The 20,373-nt window shown below is 51.1% G+C and overlaps 1 protein-coding gene across 8 annotated transcripts in view; it reads left to right on the top strand.

Annotated features, from left to right (window-relative positions):
- IL16 (interleukin 16) overlaps positions 1 to 20,373 on the top strand; it is a 111,339-nt gene that overhangs the window by 89,873 nt on the left and 1,093 nt on the right. For 5 of the 8 annotated variants that reach the window (XM_087429037.1, XM_087429038.1, XM_004432002.3 and 2 more), the window contains 8 exons: positions 242 to 329; positions 2,597 to 3,075; positions 6,928 to 7,078; positions 9,558 to 10,644; positions 12,198 to 12,366; positions 14,446 to 14,547; positions 18,042 to 18,300; positions 18,538 to 18,663. In XM_087429037.1, coding sequence (XP_087285163.1) covers positions 242 to 329; positions 2,597 to 3,075; positions 6,928 to 7,078; positions 9,558 to 10,644; positions 12,198 to 12,366; positions 14,446 to 14,547; positions 18,042 to 18,300; positions 18,538 to 18,663 — 2,461 coding nt within the window. The other 3 variants (XM_087429036.1, XM_087429040.1, XM_087429042.1) reach the window with 3 other exon arrangements.

Below are 20,373 nucleotides of genomic sequence, written 5' to 3'. Positions count from 1 at the left end.
GAGTTGAGAGGGGCCACCTTGGGAACCCCTTTATTGACAGACTTGGACTTTACCTAGAAGATGCTAGGGAACCATTGATGGCCAGGGTATTTCTGGAAGTGGAATTTGTCAGCTAATTGCAGAGTGGGTTGGAAGGAAAGAAACTGGAATCCAGGGGCCCAGCTTGGGAGCTGGTACAAGACTAGGAGCCTAATGCAGGAGTTTCCACTGTTTATTCGAGGAGGTGATCGATGTGTTCTAGGTCTCTGAACAGCTACTCAAAGAAGCTGTGGCCCAGGCTGTGGAGAATATCAAGTTTGGAAAGGAGAGGCATCAGTGGAGTCTGGAAGGTAAGCGAAATAATGAACTTTGATTTGAACTATGTTTGCCTTGTTAGAAAGCTTAGAGTTTAGCCATTAACTCACCTTCTATCCCAGGAATGTATGAGAACAGTCATCATAGACGAGCACGCTACATGGACAAGGCTTGGATGCTAGCAGTCCACCAGCTACATTTGACTTACACTTTTGCTTTGTGTGGGAGGCACAAGACTTTAAAAGCATCTGAATTTGAATTGTTCAAATAGGCAGGAGCTTTCCGGTTCTCCATAGTGCCCACTACTCCCTGTTGTACCAGGTTGCCATTCACACAGTTGCCCCTGAAGGCATTGGAGTTTTCAACCCTAGTTCGTAATAATAGAAATAATAATATCTAATAATAGAATATATAATGTTTATTGAATTCTTAAAATGTCAGACATTGGGCTAATTCATGCAATATTTTACCAAATCGTCACATATTATTTTTATGCACATTTTACAGGAATAAATGAGGCCCTGAGAGGCTCCCTTGCCCAGAATCACACCACTTTAGTGCACAGAGCACCTGGGATGGGAAGCAGGCTGGCTGCCTCAGTGCCCAACCATTGGGCATTGGCCAAGTCTTCATGGAATGTCCATGTGATAGAACAACGTGCAGCCATTAGCACTGATATTGACAAGGAGGGTAAATGGTCGGGCACACGTTTAGAGAAAATGACAAGACATAAAATTTTATTTCAACTTTGTTCTACCATTTCCACCCACTCAACATACATATTAGCTCAGGAAAAGATGACAGAGAAACTCACCAAAATTCTGACAGTGGTTATCCCTGGCTGATAGGACTGCAGGTGAACTTTTACTTTCATTGCTTCCTTTTTGTGGCTGAGTTTTCTCTAATGAGGATGTACTATCTTATGACCAGGAAGACGCAAATGAAAACTTTTTTTTTAAAGAGGATTTGAATTATGAGCTTGGCTGGCCTTTGTTCTGTCCCAAGGTCTAAGGTGCTCTCCCACGGGCTCCTCTGGCTCTCCTGGCCTCACAGATGATCTGGAATTTAAGCAAGAGGCTGGGCCTCCATCTGCTCTGACTCCTTTGAGCTGTGATTCTAGGAAGGGGGCATCTTTGACAGTTTACCACCAGAGAGAAGGGCCTCTCAAGGATGTGTGGATGGCCCTAGTGCTGGGAATATGGATGAGAAAGAGGGAGGTATGGCTAAGAAACAGTGGTTTTTCTGGCCTTGCTTCATTCTCAGCTGGAAAGAAATGGTAACCTCTTGGTACAAGGTTCAAAGTGCCGGGGCCGGCCCGGTGGCGCAAGCGGTTAAGTGTGTGCACTCTGCTGCGGCGGCCTGGGGTTCGCCGGTTCGGATCCCGGGCGCACATGGACGCACTGCTTGGCAAGCCATGCTGTGGCGGCGTCCCATATAAAGTAGAGGAAGATGGGCACAGATGTTAGCCCAGGGCCAGTCTTCCTCAGCAAAAAAAAAAAGAGGAGGATTAGCATTGGATGTTAGCACAGGGCTGGTCCTCCTCACACACACACAAAAAAAGGTTCAAAGTGCCTTCACAGACATTCTCTCTCTTTGATACTGAGCCTCAAAACAAGCCCAGTGACTGTAGAATTATTATCTCCATTTTACAGATGAGGAAATGGAGTGTTGCAGGTTGGATCCCCCTGGGATGCTGACTCGGAGATGACATTTGGCATGCAGGATGTTTACTCAGAAGCATCCTGGCAATCAACACCTGTGGAAGGGAGGGAAGTAGCAGAGCCGGGCAGAGGGAGACATCGGGCTGAGACGCACACCAGACAGCTTCAGCCGACCCCTGGAGCTTGAGAACTAAAGTGGCCCATTAGAGTTGTCCTGTTGGCAGAAATGGCCCCTCCTTTATAGCCTCATCTTCATCAGCACTGGAGATGGGCTGCCGCTTGGGCAAGGCAGCCTCTGTAGCTGAGGCAGTCCCTGAAGGGGCAGACAGCTGCAGGCCATCTGCCACCAGCAACCCCCATAGCTAGGGCACCAGGCCCTTCCTTGATGGGCAAGCTGTGGGGCACATCTCCATCTTCATCACATGGAGACTCAGAAAGGTTAAATGACTTTCCCCACCTGAGGTCATACATCCTGCCAGGGACCAAACCCAAGACTGCAGGCTCCAGATCCAGAGTGACCTCAGATGAGAAGCAGCTGCCTGGGTGTACAGTGTGCTGCCTGTGGCAGCCAGGAGCACGGCCAGGGGTGTGTTTGTCTTCTGAAGCTCAGCGATGGTGGTTCCCCTGTGCTTCCATTGCAGGTGTCAAAAGGCTGGAGAGCAGCTGGCACGGGCGGCCAACCTCGGAGAAGGAGCGAGAGAAGAACTCAGCTCGCCTGCATCGCAGGGCTCAGAAGGTCATGATCCGCTCCAGCAGTGACAGCAGCTACATGTCGGGGTCCCCTGGGGGTAGTCCTGGCAGTGGCGGAGAGCAACAGCCTTCTGACCTGGAAGTCGGCACACACAGCCTCAGCCTGCCCATGGGGCAGGAGCCGGGGGCGCTCCCCGTAGCATCATCCAGGCTGCCCCAGGAGAGCCCACCCCTCCCTGAGAGCCAGGATGGCTACCCGCCTCTGAGACTGAAGAAATCCTTTGAGATTTTGGTGAGAAAGCCCACGTCCTCCAAGCCCAAGCCTCCACCCAGAAAATACTTTAAGAGTGACAGTGACCCTCAGAAGAGTCTGGAAGACAGAGAGAACACCTTATGCCCTTCTGGGCACACCTCGCCCACCTGTGGCCAGGTAAGAGAGGTGTCCGGCTGGTTGAGTGTTCTCCCAAGCCAAGCACGGTGCTTCTTGACATCTGCAGCAGTGTTAGCAGTGCTAGAAGCTTTCTCCTGCTCCACTGGAGGGACGAGGCTCAGCTCAAGCTTAGGGCTGACTGCAGAAAGATAGGTTTGAAGCTTGGCACACCCAAAATTCAAGCCCCAGAACTGCTGATTGGCTTCTGGGTTTCCATCCAAAATACAATGGGATATAAGGCTGCTTTCGTGTGGGTCCCTTTTCTGACTCACCATGGTGGAGCACCACCAGAGCTCCAGGAAGATCATGCTGCAAGGGGCTGGCAGAGGGTCTTTTGCACACGGATCTTCAGGCATTCTGCTTGCTAGGAGAAGATTGGCCTAAATAACTAAAGTGGACAAGAGCTTGTTACCCTCTTTCACAAGCGAGTACACTGATGTGAGGGTGAGAAATTGTCTCTTGTTTCTTTCGCAGGTAGCTTTGCCATCCTATCTCCTTAGATGTGGAGCTTGGAGGGAGCCCACATTCTCTAAGCCTCAGTTTCCTTATCTGTTAATTGGGGCTAAGTTTGGTGGCTCCCTCCAAGGGCTATTGTGAGGATTAAATGGAACCACTTAAGTGAATGCCTAACAGACTCCCAGGCACAATAGTGTTCGTTGCTGTGATTGTTCCTCCATCACGCCTCTTAATGACCTCAGTTTCCTTCCTCTGCAGCCCCATTCCACCCCTTCTAGGAAGGCACACTGACAGCCAGCTGCTACAACTTGGGCCATTTTTATGCCCAGGCACTGTGCTAAGCATTTCCTGTGCATTGTCTCAGTTAAGCCTCACAACCACCAGGGGGTGAGGGTCCCAATCATGAAGAGAGGGACCTGAGAAACTTGCTCAAGTTCACATTGCCAGTGGGTCAACCATTAGGCTACACTGTCTTTTACATCCTTACCCCAGCAGCTGCCTCCACCAGGCAGGTGGGAGTGCGGCCCTGGAAATCCCCTCTAATTATCTCTAATTAGGGCTGACAACTGCAGGAGGAGTAAGAAACCCCAGAGTGGTGGAGATGGGTGGTTGGGGGAGGAAGGTATTGAGTAGGAGGGTGAAAGTGAGGGAGGGGAGGAAGCCAGGCTACTGGAGAGGAAGTACAGTTGTGCAGAGAGCTGGCAGGATGTGGCTGGTTAGCAACACACGACAGAGTTGTTGAGGTGGATCTGTCCCCCCACCTCCTCCTTTAAGCAAATATTTCATTTTCCTTGAGGCCTGAGACCTATGAGTCCAGAAGGGCAAATTAGGAACAGGCAGGCTGAGAAGCCAGGCTTTTTGCTTTGATCCTGGAGACCCAGAAAAGGATGAGTGGGGTTGCCAGGGAAGGTCTGTGGGGCCCACAGGGCTGACCGGTGATGCCCTTGGGCTGCCTGGCCAGGCTGGGCTATATATAGGGCAGGGAGTATCCCCAAGTGAGGGGGCTGGAAGAGGAAGGGGGCTTTCTGCAGGGCAGGCAGGCAAGAAGCTTCCGCGTGGAGCTTTCTCGCGAGCAGCCTGCCTTCGCCTCTGGCAGCCTGCCCGGCGTCTTCAGCATCCATTGCTCCTGCCTGCATCCTCCCACCTTCTGCAGCTGCTCTTCTCTGTCGTTCTGCTTTGTTCCACATGGCCAACAGATCCTTCTACAGCCTTTTGCAAAAGGACAGCCAACAAAGCATACTTTTACTGGGCATCGGGGGGTCACAGAGAAAGGATTATAGCACAACAAAAACAGGAAACAGTTTGCTTGATGTCAGTCTTCAGATTTCCTTGACCATTCCTGGGGGTTTCTCACTGGATGTTTTTCTGGCCCCAGTGTACAATATCTCTTCATCCTTCCCTCCCTCCTTCTCCTCCTCCTCCTCGGCCTCCTCCTTCCCTCTCTCTCTTCCTGTGCCCCCTGCAATCTTTTTTCTCCACAGTCCCAAGACCTTCTCGAGCTGTTATGGACAACCCCAAGTCTTTCCCATCTACCATAACTCAAGGAAACTTAATTTCCACAACCAAAATGACCTTTGGGATATTTTCTTCAACAAAAGATCAATTCTCTCCTGTCTAGAAAATCAGCTCGAACTATCACTTGTGTTTAAAAAAACACTTTCTCCCCTTCAAATCCGCATCTCTGTCCTCTCCTTTCCCGTCTCCCTCCCTCATCCACCAAGCACTGTGCTAGGAAACACTACTTAGAGAAAAAATTGAGTAAAATCAAATTTATTTCAGGAGCTAATTAAAAAAAACACCTCTCATGAAGAGGGTGCAACACCAGCTGTGCTGATGAGAAGATAAAACACATTTCAGTCTGTTCCAAGATGCAAGGTTGCTTTGATTACTGTGGTTGGGACCAAGAGCTTCGGCCTATAAAAGTGTCAATGATTCATGAATGTAGATAGATGCCACCTTACAAAGCTCCCAAGTGGGTGAAATTAAGTCTCAGCCACGTCATTTGTCTTGTGTGATGAGAGTCTTAGAAGCCATCAGCCTAATATTTTAAGCTTCTAATGCCATGGCCAAGCCTTGCTTTCTTAAAGGACTGTTCAAGAAGCCCAATGATTCTTTTGAGTTGGTTGGTCTCTCAGTATTTCCAAAATGCTCTCCTAGAGCTTGGTTCTACAATAGGGACCAAGAGCTGGGGCAATGCTTTGTGAACACATTTCTAACTTCCGTAGACCTTTCATTCTCAAAGAATGTTTATTGTCAACGTAGATATTACATCTCAGGCTACAGATGTTTGCCGTCCCAGATGACGCATTTATTCCTCCTTCCTTCCTTCTTCTTGGGAGGATGCCTGCAGCCGTGTCAAATAGCCAGACCATCATTCCATCTGACTCTGGAATGAACAGAACATGGAGGCCACCGCAGCATCACAAAGTATTTCTTTTGCAGATGATCAAATATAGGAGGCATCATTTTGATGATGTCTGCCTTATGTTTCATTGTTTCTGAATTAGTATTATGCTTGTTCCTCCCTCTGTGTCTCTATCTCTCAGGAACACTCAATTATTGCTTCTCTGCCTGGAAAATTCTTACTCTTTGTTCAAGTACCAGACAAAAGCACTTCTCTAGGGAGCCTTCTCCTCTCTGGGACAGAACTGGTGCTAATGCTTCCTCTGGGCCCTGACAGCATCTCCCTCATGCTGTATAAAAATCCAGACTGTAGTCAAGTATTATATGGTTATTTGGTGCTGGCCCATCTCGTCCCCAGGCTGTTTTATGAAGGAGCATGAGACTGCTTCTGGGCTCAGTGGGGAAAAAGAACTCTGCCATAGATTGGTAATGTCACCCTAGGTGCTGCAGAGGGAAGGATGACACAGCCCAAGTATTTGTCATCCTTTGCAGCATGCTCACTAAATATCTGAATAATGACTAATAATGTAGAAAGCGACTGACACACCTTTTCCTCTGAGTGTCCTAACCTTGACCTAGTGAAGACTAGATGGCAGTTCTTTGCCCACTTATTTCTGCACTGTTCTGTCCCGTCCTGGGGCAAGTAGTTCACCACGATGCAGTGGTGAATGAAGCAGTGCCAGCCCCTTCCACACCCCCGAGCCTCTTTTTCCCATCACACGGAGCCCACATATGCCAGCAGGATGAGCCCATGTTCTGGACACCGGCTCCTTGGAAGCAGAGGGATACTCGGAGCTCCCAGGAGATGCTGGCTCCCTGTGTCAGTGATGCAGGCAGCACACTGCAGGAAAGGACCCTCTTTATAGGACTGCGGATGAACTTCTAATTAAGCTGCTCAACAGTGGCTCTCCAGTCCCAATTGAAGTGCGCGTTGCCTTCTCACAGCTGGAGGCTACTGCACTGACACAGTCTCGCTTCCTGTTTACACCACAGGAAGCCAGAGAGCTGCTGCCATCGCTGCTGCCGCAGGAAGACGTGGCAGGGAGAACGCTCCGCGCCGTTGTCTGCTGCCCAGGACCTGCCGTCGGCCCACAGACGACGCCCTCCTCAGAGCACGAGCCAGGGAGGAGAGGAGCCAGCTCAGGTAGGCTTTCATTGAGATCTCCTGGAAGGAAGGACCTTCCAGAGAAACGTCCAGTGAGAAGGTAAGAATGTGAGTTTGTCCTGAGGTTGGAGGGCTCTGCACGACATGACAGCTGGACTCAGGCTGATGACTGCTCAGGAGTCCAGAACAGGAGTCCCGAAGGCACTGGGGCAGCAGGGCAGTGGGGGTGCTGTCCAGGGTGGGAACCCCCTGGTGGAGTTAGTGATGCTGTGGTGGTGGGGTGGGGATGGGGGATGCAGGCCAATCCAGACAGTCAACTGGAGGATAGAGCCCTCAAGAAAGGTCTAAAGACACGCCCACCCAGCCATCGTGGGCAGCTGCCTTTCTAGGGTGATAGTGTTATAGCACGCTGCATCCAGTATTTCCAAGGATGAGACCACAGTGTCAGAAAAGTATGAACAGCATTTGGCTGGTGGTCACCACCTCCACGAGGGAAATGGAATGGCTGTGCCCACATGGTGCAGCTGGAAATGCTGAGACGTGAGCTGACGGTTTAGTGGCTTGCTAGGAAAAGCATAGGATTTGGGATCAGGAAGACCCGGGTAGAAAACCTGGCTCTGCCCTTCATTAATGTGATTCTGGGCAACTTTCTCTGCTTTTCTAAGCCTCGATTCACTCATCAGCAAGGTGTGGAAAATCACAAAGAACCCCAACACATGGTTTGATTCCGGAAGTGTGTGTTGGATGCTGGCTTTCACAGCATAGAAGGCTCTGTGCTGGGTGCTGGAGAGAGAGGGAGAGGGGCAGAGGGAGAGAGGGACAGAGGGAGGGAGAGAGGGACAGACCAGTTCCTGCCATCAAGGAGCTCCCAGTAGTGGCAGAGACATAAATATGTAGGCTGCAAACCACATGCTTGTTTGAGAAACATTACATGAAAAGCACATGAACGGCTCCTGGAGGGTTGAGGGATGTTATGAATGGAAATATCTGGCACATCTCACCCATAACAGGTGCCCTACAACTGGAGGCACCTCCCCTCTCCCTTCCCTTAGTCATCCCAATTGAGGAACATGCCAGGGCACGCCTCTATGCTCTACTCCCAAGAGCGCCTCACCTACCATGCAAAGGGCTTGCCTGCAGAGCCTCTGACCACTGAGCCTCACAACAGCCCCTGCAGCAGAGCCATTTGCAAATGCAGCACCAGGCTGAGAGGGCTGGACTCACTTGCAAAAGCCCCAGAGCCAGTAGCAAACACTCGGGTCTTTGGGATGGCGCAGAGCATCTCTTTGATATCTTCAAGGCTTAACGCTCTGCACAGTTTGGTTCCCTTGAGGCCTGGCGTGGAGACGGGGGACAGGAGGGATCAGTCCTCCTCAAGCTGGGTTGCATTCTGGTATCAAGCATCCCCCGGAGCATGAAGCCAGAGCAGCACACTCTTAACCAGGGAAAGGTCAGAGCCGGGGGCCACGGAAGGGCCACACCTCCACTCGGCTTCTCTCTATGTGGGGCTTGGAGGCCAGCCTCCCTCTGTCCCCGGCAAACAGAGTCAGGGGCAGAATCTCCCTACCACCCAGGGGGATGCGGGCTCAACATGGCTCCCGAGAAAGATTCCATGTGCTGCCCTTGTGAGGGGCTGTACTTGGCAGGGCGTCCCCGATGGAGCACATGCTCCATCACCTGTGGAGCTTATCACAGTGGTCAGGCTGCAGCGCAGGGGTAGCACATCAGAACCTAGGGGTGGGTGTCAGGATTTCGTAGGGCCCTCCAGATTCCAATGTGTAGCCAAGGTCGAGAATAGTTGTCACAAAGTTTTTTTTTCTGCCTGGAACCTTTTCATCAGCTCTTTGGGCAGGGAAAACGCTCCTCTGCTGAGCAAGCTGGTTAATTACCTGGGAGGAGGGAGTAGGAAACTCACATGGCATCAGGGGCCAGGCAGATGCATCCGTGTGTGAAATGCTGACCCCGTGAGAGAGGGTTAGGAGCTGTGCTGAACTGGACTGTGCCCCATCTGAAGGCGTGCACATTCACATTGCTTTTTAATGACATGGGTGGTCCAGACCAAATATGACTACCAATTTGTGACCTTTGGCTTAAAAGTTTAAAAGATAGAGGATTGCTTTGACTTTTGAAATTTTAATGAGTTATCTGGGAGGCTACTTAGTGGGAAGGACACGAAAGTGGGGAAACAGGAGACTTGCTCTGCCAACAGATGGCCCCTCACCCTTCTGAATGTTGGATTCACAATTGTAAAATGCCAGAGATCAGACCAGATATTCTCTGCGAACCCTTCCAGCTCTAAAATGCTACGATGCTGTGAAGTTAACTCCCACCTCTGGTCCTCTGGTTCTGCGATGCTGCCTCTTGGCACTGCCCAGTTGCTCACCCAACCAGGGGTCCACCACTTCTGCTAACCTCCTCCTCTAGAATCCTTCTTGCTATTCAGCTTGAAACTAGAATTTAGGATGAAAATTCACAATCAAGTGTAATGCACAGCTTTGGCCTTGTTTCTGCTCCCTAGTGAATCAAACCTCCCCAGTAAAACACCCACTGCTTAAAAGGCAGGCTCGGATGGACTATAGCCTCAATACCACAGCGGAAGACCCTTGGGTTAGAATTTCTGACTGCATCAAAAACCTGTTTAGCCCCATCATGAGTGAGAACCACGGCCACACGTCGCTACAGCCCAACATCAGCCTGGGCGAGGAAGACGGAAGGCAGGGCCACCCAGACGGGACCCCGCTGAAGCTGGAAGCCACCAATGGCACTCCCAAAGTTTACAAGTCGGCAGACAGCAGCACCGGGAAGAAGGGTCCGCCCGTGGCCCCCAAGCCAGCCTGGTTTCGTCAAAGCTTGAAAGGTCTGAGGAGTCGCGCTCCAGACCCCAGGCGGCTGCCTGATGCAGCCTCCTCCGCCCAGCCAACACCCACTCCCAGGGGCCCGGGGTCCCACGCGAGGGCCTCCTCCTCCTCCATCAAGCAGAGGATCAGCTCCTTTGAAACCTTTGGCTCCTCTCAACCGCCTGACAAAGGAGTTCAGAGACTGAGCCTCCAGTCCTCGGAGGAGGCAGTAAGACCTCCTGGGAAGCAAGAGGGAGGACAGGTTTCTGGCCTCTGGAGGCGAGGGGCTCCCCCTGGCGCTGAGCAGCAGCAGCCAGAGCAAGAGCAGCCACCACAGGGTCCCCCCGCAGCCTCGGAGGCCAGCGGCCCGGGAGTATCAGGGTCCCCTGCCCTGGCGCGGCAGCCCTGTCAGAAAACCCTCCCCGCTGACCCTGACCCTCTCTCGAGGCTGCTGTCTGCACAGACTGAGGACTCTCCAGGCCCCATTGTCAAGATGCCAAGCCAGCGGGCACGGAGCTTCCCCCTGTCCAGGACCCAGTCCTATGAGATGAAGCCATTCGATGAAAAGACCAGTAAACTCTACTCCATCAGCAGCCAAGTGTCCTCGGCTGTCATGAAATCCCTGCTGTGCCTTCCGGCCTCACTCTCCTGTGGCCAGACTCCTTGCCCCCCCAAGCAAGGGGCCTTTCCAATGTCGCCGTCCAGGGAGGACCCGGCTGCTGACGGTCCTGCTGAAATGCCTGCCTCGGACACGGGGTTCTCGCTCAAGTGAGTGTCCACACCCAGGGGTTCTCTTCTTTCTCAGCTTTCTTTCTCTCATAATCCGATATATCTTTTTAAAAGTTTCTCAGGTGTACAAAAGGATCGTTCCGCCTATTCTTTTACGTGCATGTGCGTGCATGTGTCACATCTCTGTCTTCTGTATTAATGAGGAGTTTTGGGAGGAGTGGGAGGAGTTTTGGGAGGAGTGGGAGGTGGGGGACAGAACTGGCCCCCTGGTGAGTTACCGATGGAGATTTGGAAACTAAGGCACACCTGGCATGTCCTGCTGTTGCTCAGAAAGACCTGACTAAGGCCAGGAGATGATCCCTTGGGAGTTCTTGCTGCCCCCGCCCCCTGCCCCCCACACACAAAGGAATCCACTTGTACTCTGCATGTGGGTTCAGTTCCCTGGACTGGCAGTTAGGACGCCTGGGTCCCAGTGCCAGCTCCAGCATTGAATCTCTGACCACGAGCAGGTTCCTTCATGCTCACCCTCAGTTTCTTCTTTTGTTGAAATTAGGAGGAGGGCGAGACTTGCTCCACAGAACTGAGGGGCTCCCAGTGATGCCTGGGAGCTCCTGCTGCAGGACTGGGGTCTGGCCTCCCCTCTTTAATCAGAACAACTCTGCAATGTCAGTTTTATTTATTGTTCTTCTACTGCTGAGAAAAGTTTGAGACCCATTGACCCAGTTCCATCAGGTTCCAGCTGCTGCAGACATCCTGTGAAGGAATAGGAATGATCCTCAAAGACACGCCTAGAACCAGGTCTAAAGAGCCAGACCAACCACGTGTAGCTAGTTAGAGCTGGTCAGCTGTAGAATGGGGCCCTTTAACATTTAGGTCTCCCAGTAGTTTGCTCTTTCTAGCTGAGAGGCTGTTCTGTTGGAACTGCAAGGCTCACCATCAAAATTTTCTGCTGTGGGGCCCCCTTCCCCTTTTAGCAGTAAAGGCCTGTCAACCAGAGGGAGAAATAATCCCCTATTACTGAAACCACAGTTTCATGCAAAATATGAAGTGTAGCTGCAAAAAATAGCTACAGATACCCAAATGAGTTCAAAAGAAAGAGGAAGGCCAGTTGCTGGCCGAGTGGGCGCCATTTGTAGTTACTAGGTGCTGACATCGGCCAGCCAGGTGCTGACCACACCTGTGAAGGCAGGCAAGGGGCATCAGCCTCGACGGCCACCCAGGAGCAGTGGCTGTGATCTGACTGTGGCCTTGGTGCAGATTTGTCCAAAGCATCAGCTATCCTCTGGGGGAGGTGTTGAGGTTTGGAGCACGGACTTCGGAGTCAGACACAGCATGATCTGTGATTTCGAATCCCGGATCTTGGCATTTCATAGCCCTGTGACCACAGACAAGCTATTTACCCTCTCTAAGCCCTAATTTCCCATCTCTGTAGCGGAGGGATGCTAGTTTCTACTTATAGATTTGCTGCACCAAGTAACAGAATGCACATATGTGCTCAGCACCATGTCTGGAATAGAGTAATTATGCAATAGATGTTAGCTCTTATTAATATCATGATTCATCCCACGTGCTGCTGCTTCTCCCTACGAAAGCCTTTCGGAGCTGAGAGAATACACAGAGGGTCTCAGTGAGCCAACGGAAGCCGACGACTGGGACCACTGTGCCCATCAGTCTGGCCAGTCGGTCATCTCGCTGCTGAGCTCCTCGGAATTAAAGGAGCTCATAGAGGAAGTGAAGGTTCTGGATGAAGCGACGTTAAAGGTAGGTTTCTGTTATAAGCACTTACAGAGACGAAGGCCTTGCTGGGAGCAGTGCGGTCACCTCACTTAGGCCAGAGGGGAAGCAGCTGGAGTAGCCCTGGGCTCCGTGAGGCTCAAGAAGGTAGCTCCCAGGGGCTGACAGAGACCTAGTTTGTATCCTGCCTGTGGTAGAGGGGCATTGCATTGCTGGACCACAGTAAGACCTTCCATTCAAAAGGAGCTTCATAGCTCATGGAGTGCTTTCAGTCATTGACTTTTTGTATCTTTTCAACCATTTTATAAATGAGAAAGGTGAGGCTCAATGTCGCAGAGCCTAGGTTTTCTTTCTCCACGTTCAGTGCTATTTCCACGTCCCCTGGGCTGGCGGCCTGGCGTGTGTCTCCAGGGAGATGCTGCGTGGGAGCGTGCTGTCCACTGTAGACCGTGTGGTTCTGAGCTCTCACCCCGAAGACTTGCCCTGCGCACTGAGAGCTGACTTATCGCAGGGCTTGCAAGGGCCTGTGCACCTCAGTCAAGTCATTCTGCAAGTCCCACTTCCCACATGCATTCTAAGCATGACCCAAAGGTGCACAGAGAGGAAGTGGCCAGGCAGAGCTCAGCCAGACCAGCATGAACTCGTGGGCCTTGCACCCTCCTGGGCTGCCCCGGGTCTGCGCAGGCTTTCTGCACTGGAACCATCCAGGCTGGGGTGAGAAGATAAGGAGGCGTCAGAGCTGGTAGTCCCCAGGTCAAGTGAGTGGGTAAGCCTGAGGAACACAAGATGCCCTGGGCTGTGACTCCTCCTCTGTGGCTCTCACACGGTCACCTGGACCTTGGGACCATCATCTCCCAGGGCCTTATTCAAATGAAATAACAGAAGCAAAAGTGCAGTGTAAACACCAAGAGTCGAACCGCCTCGGGTGTTACTGGGACAGCATTCACTTTCCAACTTGACAAGGGCCTCTTCCGAGGCAAGTCAGCTGATTCTCAGGTAAAAGTTAGGAGGTTTGGGCCAGTGCTGGGGTCAGGAGGGCACTGAGGTCCATCTATCCCTTCAGCCCTTCTGGGTCTTGGGGTCTCCAAACCCAAAGGATCATTGAGTCAGCTGCAAGGCAGGGGCTCTGGTGGTCGCAGAGTGAGCGAATTGTTCGACGTGAGGTTATTCCCTGGCACCAAGGCACAAACTGGGGCCTGAGAGCTACGTGGGCCTGCAGGCATATTTTCTTTGGTCTGCATGATGATATTTTTTAAATTATTATATTCTAAATATTATAAAACTTGAATCAAAACCTGGATTTCTGGCTTCTAAAGGGAAAGATCTGGTAGCCCTGGGTCTGCATTCCCCTGTAGCAGCTGGTCCTGGAGCAGGAGAGGTGCGCGCCAGTTCTCTGCAGTTCCCACCACTCACACCTGCCCATTTTGCTCCTTTAAGTGATCTGCCTGGCTCCCATATGCATCTGAGTTTGAGACCCCAGAAGGAGATCAGAAGGAGAGTCTCTGACTTCAGACAATGCAGAGGGACTGAGCTGGCTCCGGGTGTGCCCACATCCAGGCTGGGAAGTACTGCGTATGCCTGGGTGCGTTCGTGTGTGTGTGCATACGTGTGTGTGTGCACATGTGCTCTGGAGCAAGGAACCAGCTGGGCTCCTTGATGCTGCTGCGGTGCCCCACAGAGAAGAAGGGAGAGGGAAGGAGCAAAACAGCACTGGCTCTTGGGTTTGCTGATACAACATCCTATAGGCTGACCTCGTCCCACACGGAAACGTCAGTGTGGCATTATCCAACGTGCTGGCATTTCCAGCTGATTTAGTGGTGCCCAGCGCTGTCTGTACAAGTGTGGGTATGGATGGGGCCAATAGGAGAAAAAAATAGATACACTTGTTGCTTTACATACATGTTTTTTTCCTTCTAAGCTTCCCATGACTCCAGAAAGTATATATCTTCTCTTTAGAGATGATGAAACAGGTTTGAGGAGGTGACGTAACTGGGAGCATGGCCAAGCTGGAGTTTGAGACCAAATCAGCCTGATGTTAAAACACTTGCTAAATTGTTCACACTCTTGCAGTAAAATGTTTTCTAATATATGTATTTCCTTCTGCAGCAATTAGACAGCATCCATGTCACCATCCTGCACAAGGAGGAAGGGGTTGGCCTTGGGTTCAGCTTGGCAGGAGGAGCGGATCTAGAAAACAAGGTGATCACGGTGAGTGGCCAGCGACGGGGGCATGTCACAGCCAGAGGTAATGGCCCTGGGTGCGGGAACACCTGCCAGGAAGGGGCCTGTGCTGGGGACCAGAGGAATGCATGACACCAGGCCATGGAACCAGCATTTAGGGCAGGACCTTAAAGGGGAGCTGTCACGACTCATCGTTTTCAAGAAGCATACTAGCCGTCCCCTATATAACCTGTATTCAACCCTCATCATGATCCCTAATTTAACAGAGAAGATCTCTATATACCCCAAACAACTTTATTTTTATTTTTTTAAATTTTATTTATTTATTTATTTTTCCCCCAAAGCCCCAGTAGATAGTTGTATGTCACAGCTGCACATCCTTCTAGTTGCTGTATGTGGGACGCGGCCTCAGCATGGCCGGAGAAACGGTGCGTCGGTGTGCGCCCAGGATCCGAACCCAGGCCACCAGCAGCGGAACGCGTGCACTTAACCGCTAAGCCATGGGGCTGGCCCTAAACAACTTTAATATACCAAAAGAAATCCGAATCCCCTGTGGAGCTTTCAAAAGGATTACAGGTGTCTCAGCCTTGCTGTAGAACTGTTGGGTCAGAATGTCTTGAGGTTGAAGCCCCAGTTCCTGCAGTTTTGAAGGTTCTGTCTGGAGGGACATTTTAAAAATTCAACCTACTAAATGTCACCGAATTGTACACCTTAAAATGGTTAATTGGGGGCCAGCCTGATGGCGTGGTGGTTAAGTTTGCACGCTCCGCTTTGGTGGCTCAGGGTTCGCGGGTTCAGATCCCAGGTGAGGACCCATGCACCACTTATCAAGCCATGCTGTGGCAGGCATCCCACATATAAAGTAGAGGAAGATGGGCACAGATGTTAGCCCAGGGCCAGTCTTCCTCAGCAAAAAGAAAAAAGGTTAATTGAATGTTATGAATTTCATCTCAACAACAACAACAAAGAATAGAAAAAAATGGGAAGCAAATTTTATTCAGTGTCGTGTCTCTTCTTTTGGAAATGTAGACCAGGAGCCTGTCAGCCACTAAACATTTAGACAGGAATGATTTATGACCACAGGGGACTTGATGCAAGGCTGTAGAGCCAGGATAGAAACCTGGCTGTGACATGTAGCACAGTACACCTGGATGGAAGGGGCCTCACCTGGACGGAAGGCACCTTGGGAAGGCAGGTCCTGTAGGGGAGGCTGCTGTCCTGGTTTTGCCCACGTGGAGAGCAGGCACGTTAATGTGGGCAATTGGGAAGCTGCTCTGACGGTGGGTTGAGGGCAATGGGGCCATGCTGGAGAGAACAGAAGCAGTTCTGTAACCTGTTCACAGCGCACAGCCCAGGATGCACCCAAGGCTTCAGACCAGGTGGCCCAGCCTCCTGTTCTGTCAGGACCTGCTGGAGCCTGGGGTAGGTGTGCGGAGGCCAGCAGCCCTGCATCACCTGCATCTTTTCCTGTGGACCCCATTTTTCTGGCCCACGCAATCTGATTGGCATTGGCTGCTGCCCTCTGCCCACTCTTCAGGTCACCTGTACCTGAACCAGATGGTTTCTGGTCGTCCCATCTTCACAGACCGAGCTGTGACCTGGCTGTTCCATCCCTCCAAAGCTGAATGCACAGTTGTCCTCTCACAGCTGTGTTGTCTTAGTGTATTCTTCATGTGGGCTCATTTGAATTTCCATGCCCTGCTGAAAACAAACCCTCCGAGTCCCAGCATCAGCCAGCATTAAACACACCACACCCCCTTGCAGTGGTAACTTGGCCCATTCCTACTGGTCATTTCAGAGACAGTGGGGTGAGAGGAGCAACTTCCTTCTTTGCAAGTGAGCTCTTACCACAAAAAAGCACGTAAAACCAATAAGGACCTCTTTCTGTCACTTGCCCATAGCAGAGCATTATGAAGATGTTCCTGACTGTTTAGTTTACTTTCTATTTGAAGAGAAAAGACAGCTTGCCTGGGGGAACAGTAGTTAGATCTTTGGGTCTGCCCTTGAGTAGTGACTTCCCTCCACCTCATTTGGCCATCTACCCCTGAGACACTGCAGCCATTCACAAACCAGGAGGAGGCAACACACGTCGGCCGAGCACACACACCAAACTTCCTCTTTCTCCTTCCATGTTTGAGCACTTCTGTTCCTTCCTGATTCATTAAAAGAGAACTAACATTGAGCACCGCCCATGACCAAGGGCCATGCCGGACACTCACTGCCACGTGGTCTAAATCCATCTTCCCTGCACCTCAGGAGGAGGAGCTGGTGGCATTTATGCTTCTGTTCTGGAGTGAGGACCTGAGATGCAGAGCAGCACTGCTTCAAGCTGGGTCTTACAGCCTGGGGACCCTAACGACGTCTGACCACAGAACAGGCTTTTTCCAACACAGAAACAATTCAGAGAAACAAAGACCCTTGTTCACATGACACCAGCAAAACAACGTGTAACACATTTTAGTGATTGCCCATGCAGCTGTAATTCAATCCTCTGAATTATGCTCATTAGAATTTATCTCGTTAAAGAGGCTGAGGCAAAGACAGATTTTGTTTATGCCACATATCTTGTAGCAAGGGGACCAGGTCCCTTTTAACTGAAGTTAAAGGATCAGAATTTCCTGTGGGGGGAGCTTTAAAAATGTCTAGACTTCCAAGGATAGCGTTTCTCAAAAATACATTCTGCAGAAGATGGGGCCTGAGAATTTCTCTATGAAAAAAAGGATTCTTTGCGGAAACACTTTTGGGGATCACTGTATTATACTGCCTGTTCTTAGAGTGGTATCATGCAAATTTGCATTGTAGCGTCTCTGATACTTTTTTTTTTGTGAGGAAGATCGGCCCTGAGCTAACATCTGCCAATCCTCCTCTTTTTGCTGAGGAAGACCGGCCCTGGGCTAATATCCATGCCGATCCTCCTCCACTTTATATGGGACACCGCCACAGCATCGCCTAACAAACGGTGTGGCGGTGCACGCCCAGGATCCAAACCAGCGAACCCCGGGCCGCTGCAGCGGAGGGCGCACACTTAACCGCTTGCGCCACCGGGCCGGCCCTCTGATACTTTTTTTTTTTTTAAACTGTAGACATTTTCAGAGCTTTTGTTTTATCCAGTGTTCTTAAATTTCTTAGAACTTAGAAACTTTTTCTAATACAGTACCTGTTAATATGGCACAGCATCAGTGCTTCAAGAAAACTGCTTTGGGAAATGCTGATCTTGAGCAGGTAAGGCAAAAGATTTTAACTGAATGTTAACTAGGATTGTAGTGATGTAGTTTAGGACGTTGTGTTGAGAAGGATTCTGAGGGCCTATCTGGCCATTATTGCTGGCGATCTCTGCTCTGAGTAGAGAAGGAGGGAATGCTGGCCCCTGTGACAGCGGCCTTGATCTAGTACAGAATTAGTTTCATTTTCTTTGGCCTAAGAATCTGGTAGGTTTGACTAACTGGTTCAGATCCTCCTCCAGCAAGAATCTGGATCTTACGTGGGTGATTTCTGGGTCCTGACTTCTTTGGTTTGCTCAGGTTCACAGAGTGTTCCCAAATGGGTTGGCCTCTCAGGAAGGGACTATTCAGAAGGGCAATGAGGTTCTGTCCATCAATGGCAAGTCCCTCAAAGGGGCCACGCACAACGATGCCCTGGCCATCCTCCGCCAAGCTCGGGACCCTAGGCAAGCAGTGATCGTCACGAGGAAGCCGGCTCTGGAGGCCACACTCGACCTGAACTCCTCCACCGACTCTGCAGCCTCGGCTTCTGCGGCCAGTGACGTTTCCACAGAATCCAGTAAGTTCTCCCAGTTTTGTGGAAGCCCTGTGGGGCCAGTCCTGGTGGGGCTGTTCAGTAGTTTGTGGCCCGAAGAACATGTGGCCTGCCTCGCATGCTGCCCGAGATGTGTGTCTGTGTTTATATGCACATATGTACAAGTACAGCAGACAGCATCAGCCGGGCTCGCCTGATGCCCAGGGCGCCTGTGGCCCAGAGAGGAAGGTGTCCCTAACAAAACCCCTGTGTTTTTCTCAGCAGCAGAGGCTGCAGTCTGCATGGTGACCCTGGAGAAGACCTCTGCAGGGCTGGGCTTCAGTCTGGAAGGAGGGAAGGGCTCCCTGCACGGCGACAAGCCTCTCACCATTAACAGGATTTTCAAAGGTGTGGTGTGCATCTGGCTCTTTACATTCCCCCCAGTTGTGGGGGTGGGGTCAAGCCCCCCAAAAGCACCTTCTAGGCCATTTTGGTTCCCCACAACCCCATGCCCTCTGGAGAAGCAGGCAGGCAGGCCTTTTAAGGACTCAATTCTGCTTTTTCTACTGTTTCTCCTTGGCCCAGACATCCCCTTAAACTCTCTATCTTGCCAGGTCCTCGTAAGCAACTGAGCCGCAGGGCTGGGGCTGGGGGAGGCAAGTGAGGCAAGTTTTGCACTTCCTGGCGCAAAACTGAAGGGGCCGCCGAAACAGTCAGCAATCAAGATAAATACTATTTCAATGCAATAGTTTTAAAAAATCAAAGTTGTCTAAAAATATCCATAATAAAATATCAAAGTTTTAAATAAAGACAAAGTTCAACTTTCCATTTGCATGACTTGGCCTCACTGGCCTTACCTTAGTCCGGGGTCCAGCAGCTCCTGCCTTTATTTAAAATTTTGATAGTTTGTTCATCATGGATTGGGCTATAAGCCTGCCTGAAGTGGAGGTCAGTTGGGTTTTCCTGTGAAAATCATGAATGGCTTGCAGCTACTATGTGAAACCACCCCTGACTCTTTGCTGCTTCTCAAATTGGAACCTCCCAACCACAGAGCAAGGAGTGGTGGAGAGATGAGCACTGGACAGGGAGTCAAGTGGCCTGGGTTCTAGTCCCAGCTCTTGCTGGGTGACCATTGCCTTCCAGGCCTGAGGCTCCTCATCCATAAAAAGAGGGGAAGGTGTGTGACGGAGGGCTCTTGGCTACTGAGAGCCAAGGGCCCCCAGCTCTGCTCCCTGTCCCCTGACTCCCACTGCAGACGGTCTTGTTAGAGGATGCTCTGCTGCAGCTGCTGAAACCCGGGGAGTGGACTGGGGCTCACATGGAGGCTCCCCAGGAGTCCATGTTTACCCCAATTCTGGGAAGGATACTTGTAACTTCTGGAGGTCGATTTGGAATGATCCTAGGGTTTGACGTCAAGAGACCTGGAGTCTGGGGGCTGGCCCCGTGGCTTAGTGGTTGGGTGCGTGCGCTCCGCTACTGGCGGCCTGGGTTCGGATCCCGGGTGCACGCCGATGCACCACTTCTCTGGCCGCGTCCCACGTACAGCAACTAGAAAGATGTGCAGCTATGACATACAACTATCTACCGGGGCTTTGGGGGGAAAAAAGGAGGAGGATTGGCAATAGATGTTAGCTCAGAGCCGGTCTTCCTCAGCAAAAAGAGGAGGATTAGCACGGATGTTAGCTCAGGGCTGATCTTCCTCACAAAAAAAAAAAAAAAAAGAGAGACCTGGAGTCTAGTATTAACTCTGCCACTAATGGCAGCATGACCTTGGGCAAGTCACTTCACCATCCTGGCCCCATCTGCTTAAAGGAGGATGAGCCTACCAGCTGCAGGGTGATGTGGTCCACCAAGACGTGGACTCTGGAGCCAGAAAGTCTGGGTTCAAACCCAGGCCCCACCACCTAGCAGCTTAAAGCTCTGGGTGAGTTCCCCGAGTCCTTGGTCTCCTCCCCTGCAAAAGGGACAACTAACAGGAGCTACCTCACACGGCTGTCGGCACAGTGTGAAGTGTTAGTACAATGCCTGTTATATATGATTGTCCACTATACTTTCACTATGTTTTTATTATTAGCACCATTGCTATTATCTTCTACTCTTATTCAATATTTGTGAAGA

The sequence above is a fragment of the Ceratotherium simum genome, chromosome 3, assembly GCF_057802395.1.
Source record: "Ceratotherium simum simum isolate JZ-2026a chromosome 3, ASM5780239v1, whole genome shotgun sequence".
Classification (NCBI taxonomy): Eukaryota; Metazoa; Chordata; class Mammalia; order Perissodactyla; family Rhinocerotidae; genus Ceratotherium; species Ceratotherium simum.
This window is presented reverse-complemented; position numbering and strand designations above follow the sequence as displayed.